The 20860-nt window shown below is 40.6% G+C and overlaps 2 protein-coding genes across 2 annotated transcripts in view; both read right to left on the minus strand.

Moving 5' to 3' along the window:
* Positions 1-5114: 5114 nt before the first annotated feature.
* Positions 5115-6709, minus strand: nkx3-2 (NK3 homeobox 2). The gene is made up of 2 exons (XM_023990334.2): positions 6102-6709; positions 5115-5660 (listed from the first exon to the last, which is right to left on the minus strand). The coding sequence occupies exons 1-2, from the start codon at positions 6493-6495 to the stop codon at positions 5224-5226; spliced, it is 831 nt and encodes a 276-aa protein (XP_023846102.1). The 5' UTR covers positions 6496-6709; the 3' UTR covers positions 5115-5223.
* An 8285-nt stretch (positions 6710-14994) lies between these two features.
* LOC111965916 (uncharacterized) overlaps positions 14995-20860 on the minus strand; it is a 7036-nt gene continuing 1170 nt past the window's right edge. Inside the window, exons 3-8 of the mRNA XM_070444154.1 lie at positions 20611-20746; positions 20431-20495; positions 20201-20288; positions 19814-19946; positions 16306-16368; positions 14995-16055 (exon numbers count right to left, since the gene is read on the minus strand). Of these exons, the coding sequence (XP_070300255.1) occupies positions 15926-16055; positions 16306-16368; positions 19814-19946; positions 20201-20288; positions 20431-20495; positions 20611-20746 (615 nt within the window). The 3' untranslated portion in view covers positions 14995-15925. The remainder of the gene's footprint in view (positions 16056-16305; positions 16369-19813; positions 19947-20200; positions 20289-20430; positions 20496-20610; positions 20747-20860) is intronic.

A 20860-nucleotide genomic window follows, 5' to 3' on the forward strand; every position in this document is an offset into this window, starting at 1 on the left:
AGTCTATAGCCTATATGCACCGATAGATTTTGCCATGCATATGGAAACATATGGCCTACGGATTTAAGTCTCAAAGAACGTCATATTAAATACCAATTTTCTATCATTAGATCTGCAACTTGATCTAGAACAACAACTGGAACATGTCTCTGCGAGAGAAAATAATTTCACTGATTAAGTCTCATTATACGTGTCAAGCGAACATGTATGGAATTGTCCTTGACATCATGCAAGATCTTATAATATATATATATATATATATATATACAGGCATTCAGATGATAGTAAGAAAAAGGAAAAAGTACTAATAAACTGGTAAATTACTATACCATGTTGAGTAAATCATGTATGATGTTTCTTGTACTGGCAAACAAAGGAGCAGTTGACTACGTTGTGTGTGTGTGTGTGTGTGGTGTGTGTGGTGTTGTGTGTGGTGTGTGTGGTGTGTGTGTGTGTGTGTGTGTGTGGTGTGTGTGTGTGTGTGTGTTTGTGTGGTGTGTGTTGTGTGTGTGGTGTGTGTGTGTGTGTGTGTGTGTGTGTGTGTGTTGTGTGTGTTGTGGTGGTGCGTGCGTGCGTGCGTGCGTGTGTGTGTGTGTGTCAACAGAGAAAGAAGGAGAGAGAACGAGGCAGGGGGGGGACAGGGAGAGTTTTGAAGGTGTTTGGTGCGAGTCGAGAAACGTATCTATATGGTAAATATACATTATTTATTAATTTATGTCTACCAGCCTCAAACATTGTGCTCTTGCTCTGATTTAGGTCTACACAACAACACTCACGAGTCACATTCTGAAAAAGTGCACCAATGTATGCCTATAGATATTAGCGTTCCATACACATGAATTGAGGAGTTCGTTCAGTGGAGACACATTTGAGCATATTGAGCAATATGGACACGCATATGATCATAATGTTTTGTTTGCTGTTGCAAATAACCATCCTGTGATCTACTCTATATTTTGATGCAACGAACTATTGACCTATATTAACACTATTATTAAGGGCTGAGCCCGCTTGAATAGATATGGTGACATATTTCGGATTAAACAAAAAATCGTTTTGGAAGAACCTTCATGAATTGGCCTAGGTCTGTATCATTCAAAGTGATAAATATGATGTCTAAATAAAATAGGAAGAAAAATACCAAACAATTTGTCAAAATGAGTAGGCCTTGATTGGAATGCGGAGCCGTCTGTTGGATGACATACTTTTTTGTAGTTGTTTTGGAACCAAAGGTCTCTACTGTTGGTTGATCAGATCATTTTCAATTATAGTAATTATTTTGAGATTTATTAGAGTCTTAAAGATACAATTCCACATGGGCCTATTGCGACCTTGCGATTTCAAAAGTGACAAACGATAACACGAAGTGATGGGCCTGCACTCCACATAGATAGCCCTATAGCCTAGCCCCTGAAACCAGTTCAGTTTCATTTATTTGTTATTTGAAAATAAGCGAAGAATATTTCATTTGTTAGAGCTTGTCTGATTCATGAGCAAGCCATGGTTCATTCGCGCAATCCATTTGCTGAGATATATGCGTAACAAAACAATTATGCACGAATGACATATGTCCTAAAAATGTATTGTCTCTTCCATGTAAATCATTAATTTCACCCTTTCCTTTGCTGTGTGTTGCATCTCGGCTCTGCTGGGCTCACCTCAGCCAGCGCCGCCCACCCCTGCGTTGCAAGCCAGCTTGGCACAGATGGGCATACAGCCTTGGTTAAGGAGATATGTTTCGCATAAAGTAACGGGAAACGATTCCACTCACAAAATATGTAAAATCACGACGCAGACTACGTTTTCAATTATTTCAATCTAGCTGTTAAAAATAATTTGTGCTGTAGGAGATATGTTGTACGATTATTTTCATAAAACAAACTGCATGCCTTGCCACGGACTTATATCAACAGTATAGGCCTACCGATGTGGCCTACCAACGTGCTACATGGCATGTGTTCTATATTTGACCTACCATGGTACAGGCTTAGTACATGACAAAAAATCGGAACTCATGTTTTAAATTTCAAAACATACTTTTAACCATCTTCATGCTTTGCGCATAGGCCTACACGCATTCCCTCCAAATGTCATGCAAACGCTCTCATGTATAAAAACAAGTCTAATGGGTAGACAATGAAATGGGGTTAATGCATACCTATGTGGGTGTTTGCATTTAACCAATCAAAAGTTGAAAAGAAGAACTTCAACTGACAGAATATTTCACTCTTAATGAGACGGAATGCCATGCCAATGAGATTTGGGAAAGCCATTCCTATAACGCCGATTTGTATTTCATTTTAGCAATTCTCTTTTTAAGACAAACTGTGTTTGTAGAGAAACAAGCAATTAACAGAGTCATTGGAGAAGTCTTTTGGGCTGTACGATTGTGTTGCCTGTATAGCCGGGCGTGGTATCAGATATAGGCTATAGCCGCGCAAAGTACTCGATAAGAGTTTGTGCAAGAATTATCCAGAATACGAAGATTGAAATGCCATTTGTGCTTGGAACCAGGGTGTCAGGTAGCCTAGTGGTTAAGAGCGTCGATCTAGTAACTGAAAGGTCTCTAGTTTGAATCCCTGAGCTGACTAGATTTAAAAAATCTGTCGATATGCCCTTGCGCAAGGCACTTAACCCTAATTTGCTCCAGGGTCCGGGTACTACAATGGGTGACCCAAAGATAGCACTTTTTAAACTGCAGTCGACTGTGGAATTTTGGACACAGTAATTGCAGAATAATTGCAGCGTACTGTATGTAGTTGAACTGCAGTTAAACTGCACTGTAACTGCAGTCACAATGCAAAATTACTGCAGTAAAAAAACGGTTATTTTGGACGCAGTATTTGCAGCATACTGCAGTTGTACTGCACTCTAACTTCAGTTATACTACAGTATGCTGCAGTTATAATGCAATATTTTTTCGTAAGGGGTGTGACAATAAAATATGTATTTATTTTTACCCTAATTGCTCTTGTAAGTCGCTCTGCATAAGAACGTCTGCTAAATGACAAAAATTGAAAATGGGACAATTTCTGTTGGTTTGGTCAGTGAGATGATATGTTGAAAAATACTATTAAAGTTCCTCTGATTGATTAAAAATGAGCTTATCGTTTGCTGTTTATTTCTTGCCGCACAGAAAAAGTAGCCTATCTACCCGAAATAGTATCGAGTTTGAAATGAGTTGTGGTTATAAAAGTCAGTCCATAGGATTACGTGTTTTCTCTCCCTTTACCTCCTGAACACCCAAACACTCATGGGTATAGATATCTTCATGTTGACACACCTCGAAGGTTCCTGTCAGTTTACATAGTTCAGGAATCGGGGACCCATAAATCATTGTCTGGCAGGTGTATTAGTGGGGAGGCAAATGAGGATTAGTGTATGGCCAACCTGTCAGGAAGTTGTGCAGTAAGGGTGGTAGCACTGAGGTGTGTGTGGTTAAAACTAGGGCCGATAGGATAGCCTATAAAATGTATAGGCTATGATTATGATGAAGTCATCACATATCAGAATAGAACCCACTACTAGGCTACCTTTACTTTTAATAATAATACAAAATAATTATAAGAATATTCATCTACTTGTTAGTTTTATGGTTCTTTATTTGTATATCTATTAACTTTGTTCAGCCAAATAAAATTATATGAATCAGCACAATTCAACTTTCTGTCATTGAATTAACAAGTTCATTCAATCAATTATTCCGTTTCTCAGGAATAAGATGAAATTAACGTATGAAACCCTACCTCTTCAAAGAGTATCTTCAATAATTGCACGTGTCTTTTCCTACTAGCACTGACTTTGCTGACAACTTTTTTATTATGGAAAAATGTACTTACTACGACTTTGATGTGGTTATCTCACCTATAGCCATATTAAGATGAATGCACTACTGTAAGTCGCTTTGGATAAGAGCTTCGGGTAAATTACCAACATGTGAAATGTAATTATGTAAATGAAAATAGTGTGAGATTAAAACCGTCACATGCTCTTGAACCCTGCAGTTTTGGTGTGCAGAATATTTCTCTCCCATTCTAATTAGACCGTCGTGAGACATGTTAGTTTTAACCTACTGATAAAGAGTACAGCTATTATATAACTGGTTTGAGGGGAATTCCTCAACTGTAGGCTTATATGGTATATACTGTAGCTGCAGAATAAGGTGGGCCTTATACATAAACGTTGTATATGATGTAATATATGACCATCAATTTAGTAATTTAGGTCAAGAAAATAAAACCCTACATTTGTTGTTGTGATGCAATTTCGTTCATCAATGCATCATGGGTATTTCATTGCTTATTATTATTATTATTAAGTTAATTAAGTTATTATAATTTTGTTATCATTATGACATTATGACAACAAGAATGGTTAATGACACAATTACAATTCATTTTGGCCCACTGATCATGGTCATATTAACTGAAATTCAGTCCTTACAAAAAAATATTGTTTTGAGATTGCAGTAAAAGTGCAGTAACTGCAGTCAGCAGCTGACTGTGGTATTTTGGATGCATTAGTTGCAGCATGCAGTAATACTGCACTCCAACTGCAATCCTTTTTCGTAAGGGAAAGTCTAAAAAGGAAAAAAGGACATACATATTAAGGCTCGAATCAAACACGACTAGCTTTAAAATATAATATGCCTGATATGTTTTTAATGTTTGATTTCTCTCTTAATAAACAATCAGATTTAGAACAATTAGAAAATAAGTACATTTTTTTAACAAGAGTTCAATTGTTACTGTCTCTGCCACAGTTCACGTTAAGGTCATACGTACAAAAGAAACCTTCAAATCGATATTTCAGTCAGATATATGTCCACACTCTATCTCTATGTTTCGAAAAGTGCTGAAAATCTTACCGTTACCCTACAACCGCAGCAAGAAAAGAAAAGCAGTAAGGGAGATATTCGAAATGTCACTTGGGGGTCTGATATCTCCAATGCTCGTAGTATACATAGGAACACATATGTTGTAGGCCCCCTTTGGAAGGTTTACACTCCATACAATCTGAAACAATGGCCTAGTGTCATCACTATACCAAGAAAAGTGACATGTTCAGTCTAGACACCATGAGGCAGTTCAAATGATTGACATAACTCACATAAGTAGTTCTGAGTTCATTTAATCTCTCCTGATTTCTTCATAAAAAGTCAATAAAGCAAATGCCTCGATTTCCTGATGGAGGAAAATAAATACAAAGTAGGCTATTCAATTCTCATTGATTCCCAGCACAAGTAGAGAGTGTCCATGCCGGGAGGCAATAGGCGTAGGGGTAGTAATACGACGGCTGGAGAGCGAGGAGCGGAGGCCGCAGTAGTTCTCCGGGGTTGTACTGTCTCTGGTCGTCCCGAACTAACACTTTCACAGCCACTTTCTTTGCTGCAGGGGCCGATGCCATCAAGTCGGCAGCCATTTGACGACGTTTTGTTTTATATCTGCGGTTCTGGAACCATATTTTGACCTGCGTCTCTGTCAGCTTCAGGGAGGCCGCCAGGTCTGCTCTCTCTGGTCCGGATAGGTATCTTTGGTGATTGAACCTACGCTCGAGCTCGAACACTTGCGCGTGGGAGAACGCAGCCCTTGAACGTTTTTTCCTCTGTTTGGGCTGATCCGAACTTTTATCACAACTGGCCTCGTCTAGGTTGTTGGAATCTGAAAGAAGAAATTGTGCATTTTATGTACTATGAACAATAAAAATCATCGCTTTTCTTAGACCACACAAGATGGAATAGTCATATAGGCCCTAGCTCTTAAAATGCATCCAAGGCTGTCTGAAAACTAACCTCACACTTTCATAAATCTCCATGGCCATTTACACACGTTAATGGAATATATAGATTGAAATTAGGCCTAAAAACCTGTGTATGCCATGCCATGCCATGACATAACATCCCGCTGCCTCATGCGTAAAGGCGGTGCCTCCTGCGAGTAAAATAGCCTAATGTTTACACCACATTGGCGAAATGATCTGAAGGGATTAGACTAGGATGTTCCCCATAAAGTATTTTTAGAATATTACTTTAAATKATGGTTTCAATTGATGTGTTTACAGACTTTTACCCGATATGTCCCAATAAAAAATGTGTAACTTACCCGAAACATTAGGTTCACAGTCACTAAGACCTTTTGCGTTATCGACAGCAGTGGATTCATGGTCAGTTTCGTCCTGCAAACTTTCTTCCAGTACGTCTGAAGCAGGATCCCTGTTTTTCTCGGACTTGCAAACGGCCAGCCTCTTGCTGTCATTGTCATCACTGAGACCTGAATCCGAGTCGTAACTTTTCTGGTCGCTGGCCATGCAAGCTCCCTCGTCACTTCTACACGCCGTGGGAAAGTCCTGCGAACCAGTATCCATTTCTCCAAATATTTTCCAACACGCAGTCTTCGAGAAGCAGATGTCCAAATCTGGCAAGTGTCGACTGTCCTCTTTTTTGTTCAAAATGGCTTGGATAGAGAAAGGCATCAAGGAGTTGCTGCGAACGGCCATTTCAAAGAGCAAAGTTTCTGTCTTGTAAAAATCGTAGATATGGACCAACGTCAAATCATCCGCATTGTATTCCCCTTGAAGCGCTATTACTGCTTTTTTGTACCTCCCAGATTTGGTATCTCATTGCATTCCCACTGAAAAAGCGATGGAAATACTGCGTTCAGCCTATTTCCCGAGGCACGATGCTTCTCCTCCGTCAGCTCTCGCATTAGCCTAAGCTTTCTCTCTTTTCCTGCCTTTTTCACACAGATCCACTATCCAACCTCACCTGTGACAGACAGCAATCCCTCTCCATTTCCTATTGGACGAGAGGAGAGAAAAATCGCGTGATGATTGGCCACTGTAAATTACGACACACTCACGTCTTGTCTGGCAATAAATATGTTTTTAAAAGGTTAACCCCTCACCAGCCAAAAGGGCTGTAGTATGTCAAACCATGAAAATAAAATGGCCCATTGGAATGAGAGTAGCCTAGCTAGCAAATGTGTGTCTTTAGCCAACGGACACCAATAGATACGCATACACAGCTGTAGCCAATGTCACTCAGAATAATGAGAACTTCGAGGTTGATAGTAATACAGCTGTCAGTCTACCTGGGTGGCTGTTGTGCGCCTTCTCCCTATCCGTACATAGGCCTACCGTTTGCTCAATAGATGACGTTATTGACGACGACCTTGGCCTTGAATCTATACTGTAAATACCAACCACAGGTAAGCTTCACTCGGTGTCAAATGTATTCAATTAAGGTTGATAACTCATCATAAATGTAAAACAAAGAAGAGTTATATGGTAGGGATTATTTGCGTAATGTCTGGAGTTCCTTCTGAGGAGCATCTTCCCGTGAAATAATGATGTAGGCTTTATGTTTCTCCTTCTGTATGTTATAAAGCAAATGCCCATTTAATTTCAATACATGCACATTATGTTTTTCATGGTTTGCCACATGTAGGCCTATAAATTACCACAGACCTCGGGTGTCGGCGACATGATCTGTGGGCCCATAGTCAGCACATTGAGGTAGGAGGAATAATTATTTTCTCAAAGGCAATTGATCGAATTGAGGTCTTAATAAATTCGTCCGAGATTTATCATTGATCTTGTTTAATTGAGCTATAGGTAACCTAGCGGTTAAGAGCGTTGGGCAAGTAAATGAAAGGTCGCTGGTTCGAATCCTCGAGTCAACTAGGTGAAACATCTTTCCATGTGCTCTTGAGCAAGGCACTTAACCCTAAATGCTCCTATAAATCATTCTGGATAAGAGCGTCTGCTAAATGACTAAAATGTAAATGTAATTCAGGAGCCGTGCTTGTGTGTTTCCTCTCGCAATGATACCACAACAGTAGTCTACATATAGGCTAAACTTTAGCCTATTATTTCAGATGTTATATTATCACCATGGTATAGTGCATTTGGTTTAGGATATAAATAAATACTAAATTAAGTCGAGCAACATGTGTTTGTCTTGTAGCGTTATGCCTCTCTTTACGATTAACAAGAACCATCATAATGCATAGTGTAGGTTTTGTAGGATCATAGTGCAGGCATATCATTCATGCAATGGCCTGCGTCCCAATTGGTCAGATTATTGTTGTGTTATCTGATAATACCAGATGTAGCCTCCTTTATAGTCTACGCCAAGGGCTACCACTAATAATAATAATACATGTCATAGTATTATTTTTTATTTGTAAAGTTGTTATTGTTATTGGCGTACATAATATAATTTTTATCGTGATGTTAGTAAGACATTAATAAACATCAACAACATTCATTCAGCGCACAATGCACGGATTAACCTATATTTATGAGCAGACCGCAAGCGTGAATATTCGAATGCTTCAGCAGTTCCCATAATATAGGCCACGACTTCTAACCATGTCACTGAAGCGTTTATCCACTTATTTTACATTGACTCATATTTGTGTTGATTGAAAGTTGGTGATATCAGTAGGCCAAGACCTGATGCACCATTAATACTAGATACAGGTAATGCATCAGCTGATCTTTTGTATATATAAAAAAACAAGTAAATCAATACAATAGGCTACCAATTAAAACACATGAAAGGCGTAACTAGTATTTGTGAATGTCTTCTTGAGCAAAAAAGCAATCGAGTTATGCGCGGTATATGCGTAGGCCTATGTCATTTATTATATAGGTAGGCCTTGATTAATAATATATTTTATGGGCACAATGTAGAGCATTATGTTGAATAAGCAGGGATTTTTAGATTTCTTTTGAATATCAACCGTTTAACAGAATCATAATAGGGTCATTGGCATTGAATCTGATGCTATCATTTCAGATATTTGCAGTTGTATTATTTCCATTCTAAATAGCTTCCTCATCTTGATAACAGTTTGATGATTGCAACAGTTTGCAGTAATATAAATATCAGCATGAACCCACTGAATATGACGTGAGGTCATATGCCTAGGAAATGTATAGGACAATTGATGACAAGCATATGTTATGAGTGTGTAATCCTATCATACCTTGGCTCATTTGAAAATATTAAAGGTTTCTCAATTGTCAAGTGGATCAATGATGTCATTGGCAGACCTTTTGCATGTATATGTCCTACCACCTAGTGGTCACTGAGTATACTACTTTGTCATTTGCATATGTGGCATCCTTGACTTTTCCCATTCCAATATGATGATAGTAGATGTTGTTGGGAGGTTGATAAATCAGGGATGTAATATAATTCTTATTTTAATAACGTTTTCTGAGGTAAAGAATTTATACTCAAGAAATCCATATAAAAAGACTGTTACTTACAACTGTCCCTGCAGTTAAAGATATATTAGTGAAAACACTAGCAGCCTGAAGGACATATAGGACCTTTCCCTGCTGTGCAACTGCATGGACCCTGCACCTGGATTAGAAGGGGACGTCATTTTCATTTTTCACATCATTTAAAAAGACTGCCTTTGTGTACAGACAATTGATTGTTCGTTGTGCTACTTTTGCATTTTTATGACGATATCATGACATATGATCCTTGCAAAAAGTTGCCTGCTGATCTCACAACTCCTTCCTTACGGGAAGAACCCCAGCTGACTTAAGACTTAAAGTTTGACTTAGTCTTGAAGAGAGTTTTAAAAGGTTTTGTAATGAGTCTTCCCTGCTTTAGCCACAGAATGAGGGTAAAGAGAAGGTAAGAGAGAATAAGATGGAAAATGGGTCAAATTGAGAGTTTGTTCACGTGCCAGAGGTCCACAAAAGAGGAAAACACCCTGGTTATCAATACAACGTCAACCAGGACTCCCTGGGCTCCAGCGTGTTTAGATAACCAAACTGGGATGAATAATAGAAAGTAAGTAGCTATAAGTGGCAAGAAAACTAAACAGTGTAACAGCAGTTTGCTGTACAGCAAGACAATAAGTGATGCATAGTAAGTGATATGCAATAAAAGCTTCAGCGTGTGTATGCATAAAGTGAAGCAAGATTGATGTCACAGATGTATAAAAGCATTTCTTTGCAAAGGAAAGTCTTTCACGGCACTCAAGGGGAAAATCTACCTCTAATGAATTCATCCCAAATCGGCGTACCAACTTGTGGTTCAGATTTTTACAGTGTTTTAAGAATTGGCAGAAGTGGTCAAAGAACTAATTGGAAATAAGTCCAATATCCCCATCAATTTCACATATTCTTCCAGACCATCAACAAAAGCATACTTTTGTCCCTTTTCAGAATTTAGCTTCTCCTCTGCCATTTCATTTGAGGGTGTGGGACTTATGTGCAATTAGGTATAAATATAAATGTGAAGAGAGATTCAAAACTGCCCAGACACATAGGCTCTCTAGGACCGGGTTTGGAAAACTATATAGAAACCCCATAGTGTTTGAGTAAATGCCTGTTTGTAAGGTCCACATCATGCTCTCTAGCCTATATATAGAGGAATACTCAGGGACAGCCAAGGTAGATTAGATAAGATGGGTCCCTCTGCTGGCTGGGAAAGACACTGACATGGAGGTGGTATCTGGGACCCACAGGTAAATTTGGGCTTTGTGACATTCAGATGTAGGATCTTAATTTGAGCATCCTGATGCAGGAGAACATTCCCTGTCTCTTATACACATCTAGATGTGTATAAGAGACAGCCTCTGTGTGATGTGAGGGAGAAAACTACCACACTCCCTGAATACCTCCTCTGTGTGATGTGAGGGAGAAAACTACCACACTCCAAGAATACCTCTGTGTGATGTGAGGGAGAAAACTACAACAAAACCATTACACAAGACATACATGTATACTGGGTTAACCTGGCGTGAGAGTGGTTGCTGTCTCTTATACACATCTAGATGTGTATAAGAGACAGGACTATAAGTATGCTTTTAGTCACCTAAGTAACGATTCAAATGCCCCTAATCTTCTTTTTCTCAAGAAACATTATCCTTGCATGCAATGAACCGCTAAATGGAAGAACCCTTTGGACGGCACACACCTTATACTGTAAATGTTACCAAGAGACAAGGGAAGAGCAGGCCTAGCTGTGCCCTCCTCTTGGAAGTTATTCAAAACAACTCAGCATTGGCTACATTACTGGGCTCACACTCAAAGCACAGGAGCACTTTTTAGTGGGGGGATAGCCCACTGTTACAGTCCAATTCATTTGTGTAGATAGCTCAGACATGATTTATAGTGGATTTTCAGGTGTGTTCTACTGACAAACGAGCTCCCATCTGCCTTCGGCACGCAATAGACAATACATGCAACTCAAGCACATTCATGCGAGGCTTCTCGTTAGTCAAGGGCCTCGTTGCCTAAATGCCTCTGCGACTATTCTCTTTCTCCTGCGCTCACACTTCAATAAAAATGTCCTTCATAGAAAACAAGCCTTTCATGAATGTTATGTCAGATGTACTTCTTTTGAATATACACAGGGGTTTATCAGGTTATCAAGGCTTCAAGGATCATTTATATGTTCTAGAACTAACTGAGGATAGTTGGACTGAGGTGTCTTTGACTGTATATTACCACTTTGAGCTCAATACTGCTCATATGGAGGACTTATTATATACACAGTGCATTCGAAAAGTATTCAGACCACTTGACTTTTTCCACATTTTGTTACGTTACAGCCTTACTCTAAAATTGATTAAAAAAWRWTTTTCATCAATCTACACACAATACCCCATAATGACAAAGTGAAAACAGATTTTTAGAAATGTTTGCAAATTTATAAAAAATTAAAAGCTTCTTTAAATAAGTATTCAGACCCTTTGCTATTAGACTGGAAGTTGAGCCCATGTGCATCCTGTTTCCATTGATCATCCTTGAGATGTTTCTACATCTTGATTGGAGCCCACCTGTGGTAAATTCTATTGATTGGACATGATTTGGAAAGGCACACACCTGTCTATATAAGGTCCCACAGTTGACACTGCATGTCAGAGCAAAAACCAAGCCAAGAGGTCGAAGGAATTGTCCGTAGAGCTCCGAGACAGGATTGTGTCAAGGCACAGATCTGGGGAAGGGTACCAAAACATTTCTGCAGCATTGAAGGTCCCCAAGAACACAGTGGCCTCCATCATTCTTAAATGGAAGAAGTTTGGAACCACCAAGACTCTTCCTACAACTGTCCGCTCGGCCAAACCAAGCAATCGTGGAGAACAATCAGGCCATTATGGTAGAGTGGCCAGACGGAAGCCATTCCTCAGTAAAAGGCACATGACAGCCCGCTAGGCACCCAAAGACTCTCAGACCATGAGAAACAAGATTCTCTGGTCTGATGAAACCAAGATTGAACTCTTTGGCCTGAATGCCAAGCATCACGCCTGGAGGAAACCTTGCACCATCTCTACGGTGAAGCATGGTGGTGGCAGCATCATGCTGTGGGGATGTTTTTCAGCGGCATGGACTGGGAGACTAGTCAGGATCGAGGGAAAGATAAACGGAGCAAAGTACAGAGAGATCCTTCATGAAAACCTGCTTCAGAGTGCTCAGGACCTCAGACTGGGGCGAAGGTTCACCTTCCAACAGGACAACGTCCCTAAGCACACAGACAACACAGGAGTGGCTTCGGGATGTCCTTGAGTGGCCCAGCCAGAGCCCGGACTTGAAACCCTGATCGAACATCTCAGGAGACCGAAAAATAGCTGTGCAACAATGCTGCCCATCCAACCTGACAGACCTTGATAGGATCTGCAGAGAAGAATGGGAGAAACTCCCCAAATACAGGAGTGCCAAGCTTTTAGCATCATACCCAAGAAGACTCCAAGCTGTAATCACTGCCAAAGGTGCTTCAACAAAGTACTGATTAAAGGGTCTGAATACTTATGTAAATCTAATATTCCTGAAAATGTTTTTTTTAATAACTTTTCAAACATTTCTAAAAACCTGTTTGTGGTTTGTCATTATGGGGTATTGTGTGATGAGGATTTTTATTTTTATTTTTTTTACATCCATTTTTAGAAAAGGCTATAACTTATCAAAATGTGGAAAAAGTAAAGTGGTCTGAATACTTTGCCGAATGCACTGTAAATCATTTTATGGTTTTCTAGTCTTTGGAAGCTTCTAGAGGTCCCAGATTGTCCATGCCCCTATGCCRCCATGTCTTTGCAGCTCCTATGTTGGTCAGTTCTTATGACATTTTTTAAATGACTGAATCTTGTATCCTCTCGCACTCCCTGGGTTTGGTCAGTAGTGACCAGCAGCATATTATTATGGTTACCACAAACCTAATCTTTGATCTGTTTCTTCTGTGTTGTGTTTCCTATGACATTTTATTTTGCCATTGTCTCTCTAAAAAGCTGCCAGCGATGGAGTGCTGTGTTGACATGGCTCAAAAACCCAGTCAAGTTAGAGTCAGGGGCTTAACCTCCATCTCTGCCTTAACCATGGCATTTTTTAAATAATGCGTATAGAGATTTTTTTTTTAAGCCTCTACCCTTCTTGGCTGCCTGTCTCTATTTCTGTGACTCTCATATGAAACACTTCTGACATTAAACACCTGTTAACTTTTATGTCTTGTGAGCGGAGAGGCTGAATGGGAGGCCATTATATTCAGTGCCAGTCGCCTTGGCAAAATCCCAGTAGAGGAAAGACCACTCCCAATATTGAGGGGCTATGAGAGTGAGCCCCCTTATCCCAAATAGCCGAGCTAGGCAGTCTGGGAGGATCTCTCCTCTGTTCAAATCTAATATGCCTTCTATTTCACTTGACAGCTAAGATGAAACCACATGCTTTCCATAGTGCTCTCCAGGATAAACCACATGGCTAACGAAGAGACTAGCCTAACCTTGATGACACTCATATCAAGTCACAACAGGAGAAGCAAAGCTCTCCCATCTGGAGGATGCGATAAGGATAAGTGATATGGAGTGCGTGGACACATCCCTTAGTCGTGGTATATTGACCATATACCACAAACCAACAAAGTGCCTTACTGCTATTATAAACGGGTTACCAACGTAATTAGAACAGTAAAAAAGTCATTTTTGGTCATTTCCTATGTATACGGTCTGATATACCAGAGCTTTCAACCAATCAGCATTCAGGGCTCAAACCACCCGGTTTATAATGTCTGTTAGATCATGACTGTACTGTACCAACCTAGCTGTCTCTCCACAATTAGGTACAATAGTACCTAACACATAGAATTACATATAGAACAYAAGTTAATATGATCTATAACCTTACATTATAGTCCCCATTGTCAGTCCTTTCAGACAGCCAGTCATTAGAAAACAAAAAAGGTACCTGGTTACTCCAATGGTATCAATCATTGCCAGGACCAGTGACTAAATGAAAATAGATCCAAAACGTTAAAAAGAGGTGTTAAGATAATATTTAGGGACTGGATTCCGGTACCAGGAAATACCTGAGCAGAACTCCTTAAAGAATCGGATTAAGCATTCCGCAGGAACGGTAGGAAAACTCCATCCAGCGTCTTTAAAAACCTCCAGCATTTCACGGCCCTTTTCGATGCCTTTGGATTTCATGGGCTCAGGTGTAGTCATTATTTAAATCCTTGTARTGTGTTAACGATTGTGGCATATTTCATTCTTAGTGTGTTAGTTTATTCCCCATTTGTAACCAGGAATGTCCTCTCCCCTCAGCTGATTGGTTGACTTCAGATATGTACACGTTACAGATAGCACATCCATTCACACAACACCTCCACTGAAAAATAACAGTTGAGACTTAACTGCACAGCAGTGAAAACATCGGTGATACACAGTAGCACTACCTCGCCTTAAAGTGGCAATCCGCAGTTGAAACAATAACAAAGCTTAACTTAGTTGTTCAACATGCAAAATGGATTAGACGGCTTCATGAGTGTTACCAGATGTGGAAGATTTTACAATGGAGTTTAAATGTGTGAAACTATGATGAGTACTATAATTATGCATACGCAGAGTGTGAAGTGTAACACGCGTCATGTGTTTTGAATTAATTTCACATGTAATAATGTCCTGAAACATACCTTCCAGTATAATCAAAAACAAAATGTTCAGTCAATAAGTGAGGAAAGAGTCCCACACACGCCAATTGTTCACCATTTGAAAGGAATTTAATCTCTTCCAATACTGACAACAGGGCATAAGCTCTGTGAGCACACGTTACAAAAATAACCAAAAATAGAACTCACTTAATGGGGAAAGTAGTTAGGAGCACAGACAAATCTGTGTAGTAAAAAACAAAATAACATAGAAGAAAAAAAAAAAACACAGGGAGAAGACAAACACCTCCTTTACATTCATAGAATGGATACTTCCATGTTCAAGTCCAGTAACAGGAAGAGGCTTCTGGGTACGGAAACAATGAGAAAAAACATAACACAAATTGTAAAAGTACTTGTGAGACTATACCCAGGTTAATAGCTTCTATACAACTCTATATGAATGATATCTAAATGGATCTATAGGTCGACAAAATATAAAACCCTTGCACGTGATGCAGGAACCAAAGGACATATGCCTGCACGACGGCAAATCCTTGGAGTGACCAACACAGACAGAAGTCGATTTGTCAGTGACAAAGAATTTCCAGTCTTTTGTCCTAGGATTAAGGTCAATGAGGCTCTCCACATAAGACCTTTGATTGGTCTCTCATGCTCCGTTTCATGAGATATTTTTAGCTAACATCTTTAAATGACCAGTGCAATCTAAAACATATGGGCCTATGGTGAAGGGTCTATAATACTGTATAGAAATGGAAAGCACCATGAGCTAAATCCAGGTCAGGTGACTGTTTGGAGAACCACCACTGCTAGACCATACTGTCATGCCATCCCCAAATGTTCCTATCCAACATATCCACAGGCTTGAATAGAGGGGAGGGGTTCAGATCTGTTAAAATTAATACCGGTATGTATTATGTGAAGTGTTGCTAAAAATAAAGAAGCATTTAAAACTCAAATAATATGTCAACAGCGCCGTGAATATTCTAATACCTAGGCTTGGGGAAAGCAGGTATTTGTTCATCGCTTGGTCCTTTTGGAAGGGGGCTCCTCAGATTTTTGTCCACCTCTAGTGCGCACTGCTGGTGGGCTGGCTTCACGTTTACGCCCCCCTGCCTTAGCTGACGCCGAGGCCTGTCCTCTCGTCCCACTGAAGTGTAATAACAGGTAAGCAAGAGTATGCAGTAACACATATATAACGCCATATTGACAGTATATTAGAGGGTCATGTCAAGACAATTGTAAAGAGGTCCCTTATAAAACGAGTTTGCTAGATACTATATAGCATTTCAGCAAATAATCATAATGTTTATACAAATTAAGAAGGATACACACAGCACCAAGAGATGAGCACATCCTGTCACACACACGGTCGCAAGCATACACACACATAAACCTACCGTGTGTTTGTTGTGTTCTCCTCTTCACCTCGAGCTCGGGTGGAAGGTTTCCTTGGTTTGTTCCTGGAGAAAATACAAATGGAAAGCAACTTGAGAGAACTGCCTTCTTGCAACCTCAGTGCCAGAAACCCCAACAAGATATTGTTGGACAGACTTTGATCCCTTCTCCCTTATATTTAATTATGAATGTTTCAGAATTATCTGAAGATGGTTAAGGGCAATGTTACACTAGGTGCCTTTTTCTGTGTGGTGGTTAGATGAAAATGATACACTCCCACTGTTGTCAATACTGCAACATATCATGTATGAAAGGCATTATGTACAGTTGAAGTCGGAAGTTTACATACACTTAGGTTGGAGTCATTAAAACTCGTTTTTCAACCACTCCACAAATTTCTTGTTAACAAACTATAGTTTAGGCAAGTCGGATAGGACATCTACATTGTTCATGACACAAGGAACTTTTCCAACAATTGTTTACAGACAGATTATTTCACTTATAATTCACGGTATCACAAKTCCAGTGGGTCATAAGTTTACATACACTAAGTTGACTGTGCCTTTAAACAGCTTGTAAAAATCCAGAAAATTATGTCATGGCTTTAGAAGCTTCTAATAGGCTAGTTGACCTAATTTGAGTCAATTGGAGGTGTACCTGTGGATGTATTTCAAGGCCTACCTTCAAACTCAGTGCCTCTTTTCTTGACATCATGGGAAAAATCAAAAGAAATCAGCCAAGAAATCAGCCAGCAATTTTTTTTTAGACTGCCACAAGTCTGGTTCATCCTTGGGAGCAATTTCCAAATGCCTGAAGGTACCACGTTCATCTATACAAACAATAGTACACAAGTATAAACACCATGGGACCATGCAGCCGGCATACCGCTCAGGAAGGAGACGCGTTCTGTGCTAATCAATCCCAGAACAACAGCAAAGGACCTTGTGAAGATGCTGGAGGAAACAGGTACAAAACTATCAATATCCACAGTAAAACRAGTCCTATATCGACATAATCTGAAAGGTCGCTCAGCAAGGAAAAAGCCACTGCTCCAAAATCACCATAAAAAAGACAGACTACGGTTTGCAACTGCACATGGGGACAAAGATCATACTTTTTGGAGAAATGTCCTCTGGTCTGATGAAACAAAAATAGAACTGTTTGGCCATAATGACCCTCGTTATGTTTGGAGGAAAAAGGGGGAGGCTTGCAAGCCGAAGAACACCATCCCAACTGTGAAGCACGGGGGTGGCAGCATCATGTTGTGGGGGTTCTTTGCTGCAGGAGAAACTGGTGCACTTCACAAAATAGATGGCATMATTCGGAAAGAAAATTATGTGGATATATTGAAGCAACATCTCAAGACATCAGTCAGGAAGTTAAAGCTTGGTCGCAAATGGGTCTTCCAAATGGACAATGACCCCAAGCATACTTCCAAAGTTGTGGCAAAATGGCTTAAGGACAACAAAGTCAAGGTATTGGAGTGGCCATCACAAAGCCCTGATCTCAATCCTATAGAAAATGTGAAGAACTGAAAAAACGTGTGCGAGCAAGGAGGCCTACAAACCTGACTCAGTTACACCAGCTCTGTCAGGAGTAATGGGCCAATATTCACCCAACTTATTATGGGAAGCTTGCGGAAGGCTACCCGAAACGTTTGACCCAAGTTAAACCATTTAAAGGCAACGCTACCAAATACTAATTGAGTGTATGTAAACTTCTGACCCACTGGGAATGTGTTGAAAGAAATAAAAGTTGAAATAAATCACTCTCTCTACTATTATTCTGACATATCACATTCTTGAAATAAAAGTGGTGATCCTAACTGACCTAAGACAGGGAATTTTTACTAGGATTAAACGTCAGGAATTGTGAAAAACTGAGTTTAAATGTATTTGGCTAAGGTGTATGCAAACTTCCGACTTCAACTGTAGCTCAATGACTATTTACTTTGAGATTATTATTTTTTTTAAATCAGAAAAAAATCAGTGCTTCTACACCTGCATTGCTTGCTGTTTGGGGTTTTAGGCTGGGTTTCTGTACAGCACTTTGTGACATCGGCTGATGTAAAAAGGGCTTTATAAATAAATGTGATTGAAATTTGATTGATTTAGACATGACATTTAAAACATGCTAACTGGGGGACATTGACTTCCTTGTTGTGGAAAAATACTAAAAGACGCTAATATGAGTGGTTGGTGGCAGTATTTAGTTTAACAAAACCCAAGTGTGGATTGCAGTCTCTCCTTGTCCATAGACCGCTTTCAAGGTAAGGAAACGGATATATACATTTGTAATTTTTCTGAACTATCCCTTTAAGCACTAAGTCAGCCATGTTCTAGAATCTACACAACATGGACAAAACTGCTCGTAGATCATCTAATTCTAAAATCATGGGCTTTAATATGGAATTGCCCCCCCCCCCCCCGTTAGCTGTTATGCTATAACAGCCTCCCTACTAGATGTTGGAACATTGCTGCAGGGACTTGCTTCCATTCAGCCACAAGAGCCTTAATGAGGTCGGGCACAGATGTTGGGCGATTAGGTCTAGCTCCCAGTCGACATTCCAATTCATCCCAAAGGTGTTCGATGGGGTTGAGGTCAGGGCTCTGTGTAGGCCAGTCAAGTTCTTCTACACTGATTGACAAACAATTTCTGTATGGACCTCACTTTGTGCACAGGGGCATTGTCATACTGAAACAGGAAAGGGCCTTACCCAAACTGTTGCCACAAAGTTGGAAGCACAGAATCATCTAGAATGTCATTGTATGCTGTAGCGTTTAGATATCCCTTCACTGGAATTAAGTGGCCTAGCCCAAACCAYGAAAAACAACCCCAGACCATTATTCCCTCCTCCTCTGCCAAACCCAGATTTGTCCGTAGGACTGCCAGATGGTGAAGTGTAGTTCATCACTCCAGAGAACGTGTTTCCACTGCTCCAGAATCCAATGGCGGCGAGCTTTACACCACTCCAGCCAACGCTTGGCATTGCGCATGGTGATCTTAGGCTTGTGTGCAGCTGCTCAGCCATGGAAACCCATTTCATGAATCTCCAGACTAACAATTCTTGTGCTGATGTTGCTTCCAGAGGCAGTTTGGAACTTGGTAGTGARTGTTGCAACCGAGGACAATCTATTTTAACGAGCTTCAGCACTCAGTGGTCCCGTTCTGTGAGCTTGTGTGGCCTACCACTTCGTGGCTGAGCCGTTGTTGCTCCTAGACGTTTCCATTTCACAATAACAGCACTTAAAGTTGACTGGGGCAGCTCTAGCAGGGCAGAAATTTGACGAACTGACTTGTAGGAAAGGTGGCATCCTATGACGATGCCACGCTGAAAGTCACTGAGCTCTTCAGTAAGGCCATTCTACTGCCAATGTTTGTCTATGGAGATTGCATGGCTGTGTGTTCGATTTTATGCACCTGTCAGCAATGGGTGTGGCTGAAATATCCGAATCCACTAATTTTGGCCATGTAGTGTATATCACACATGTCATGTGACACATCGTTTACCTCTCAGCTTCAAGGCGAACAGCAGCTCGAGTCGCAGTTCTGGATTTGGGCGTCTCTTCCTCCTCTTCATCCTCTTTTTGTTCGCTCTCTTTCTTGTCTGGCTTTTTGTCGGTCTTCTCAGATACTGTCTTTTCTGTTTACAATGAAAAAGTGTGCATGGTCACACAGTAGTCAAAAGCATGGTGGTGTTAATAGATGCAACAACGTTTCAACCCCTCTCATTTCTAACCCAGTTTAACCTGCTCCTATGAGAGTAAACTGTAATGAATACATACATGTATGAGATCAGAGTTCTCCAACAGCCATCGATAAATGTTTTGCCAAGTTACAAAATGAATTTCCATGGAAATCATATCCTCCTAACTACCTAGACCCCCTGAGCCATACCCGGTTCCTCTGACGTCAATGTTGCTCCCTTCGAGGGCCTTCCCCTACGAGCAGGTTTCTTCTGAGGCRTGTCTTTGTCCTCCTCACCCTGGTAGAGTCCCATGGGGGAGGGGGGAATCCATTCAAACACCATTTTGGTTGGTTTGAGACTGATCAAAACCATTCAAAGATAATGTATATTATTAYTATTCTATCTAAAGTCAGTTTGACTGTGTATGTTCTCTACGTACCTCATCTGTTTTGTTATCACTGGAGCCCTCTTCTGTCCCCTTCTCCGGTTCGTCAGACTGGCTCACTGAAAAAGAAAGGGAGGGACAGAACAAGTTGGGGAAAAAATTACATGGCATGGGTTGATTGAGTGTCATTTGGACCACAGTGTGCGGAAGTAAAAGTATTGCATCTCTTCTCACCACTATCCTCTCCATGTTGTTTCTCCTCTTGTTCCTTCAGGTCACTTTCCTGGGTCCCCTCCACCTCAAGCTGGGTCCCCTCCACCTCAAGCTGGGTCCCCTCCTCCTCAGGCTGGGTCCCCTCCAGAGAGTTCCCCTCCTCACTCAGGCTGGGTCCTCAGTCCTCAGGCTGGGTCCTCCTCTCAGGCTGGGTCCACCTCCTCCTCAGGCCTGGGGTCCCTCCTCCTCGGCTGGGTCCCTCCTCCTCAGG

The sequence above is a fragment of the Salvelinus sp. IW2-2015 genome, linkage group LG6.2 (assembly GCF_002910315.2).
Source record: "Salvelinus sp. IW2-2015 linkage group LG6.2, ASM291031v2, whole genome shotgun sequence".
Classification (NCBI taxonomy): Eukaryota; Metazoa; Chordata; class Actinopteri; order Salmoniformes; family Salmonidae; genus Salvelinus; species Salvelinus sp. IW2-2015.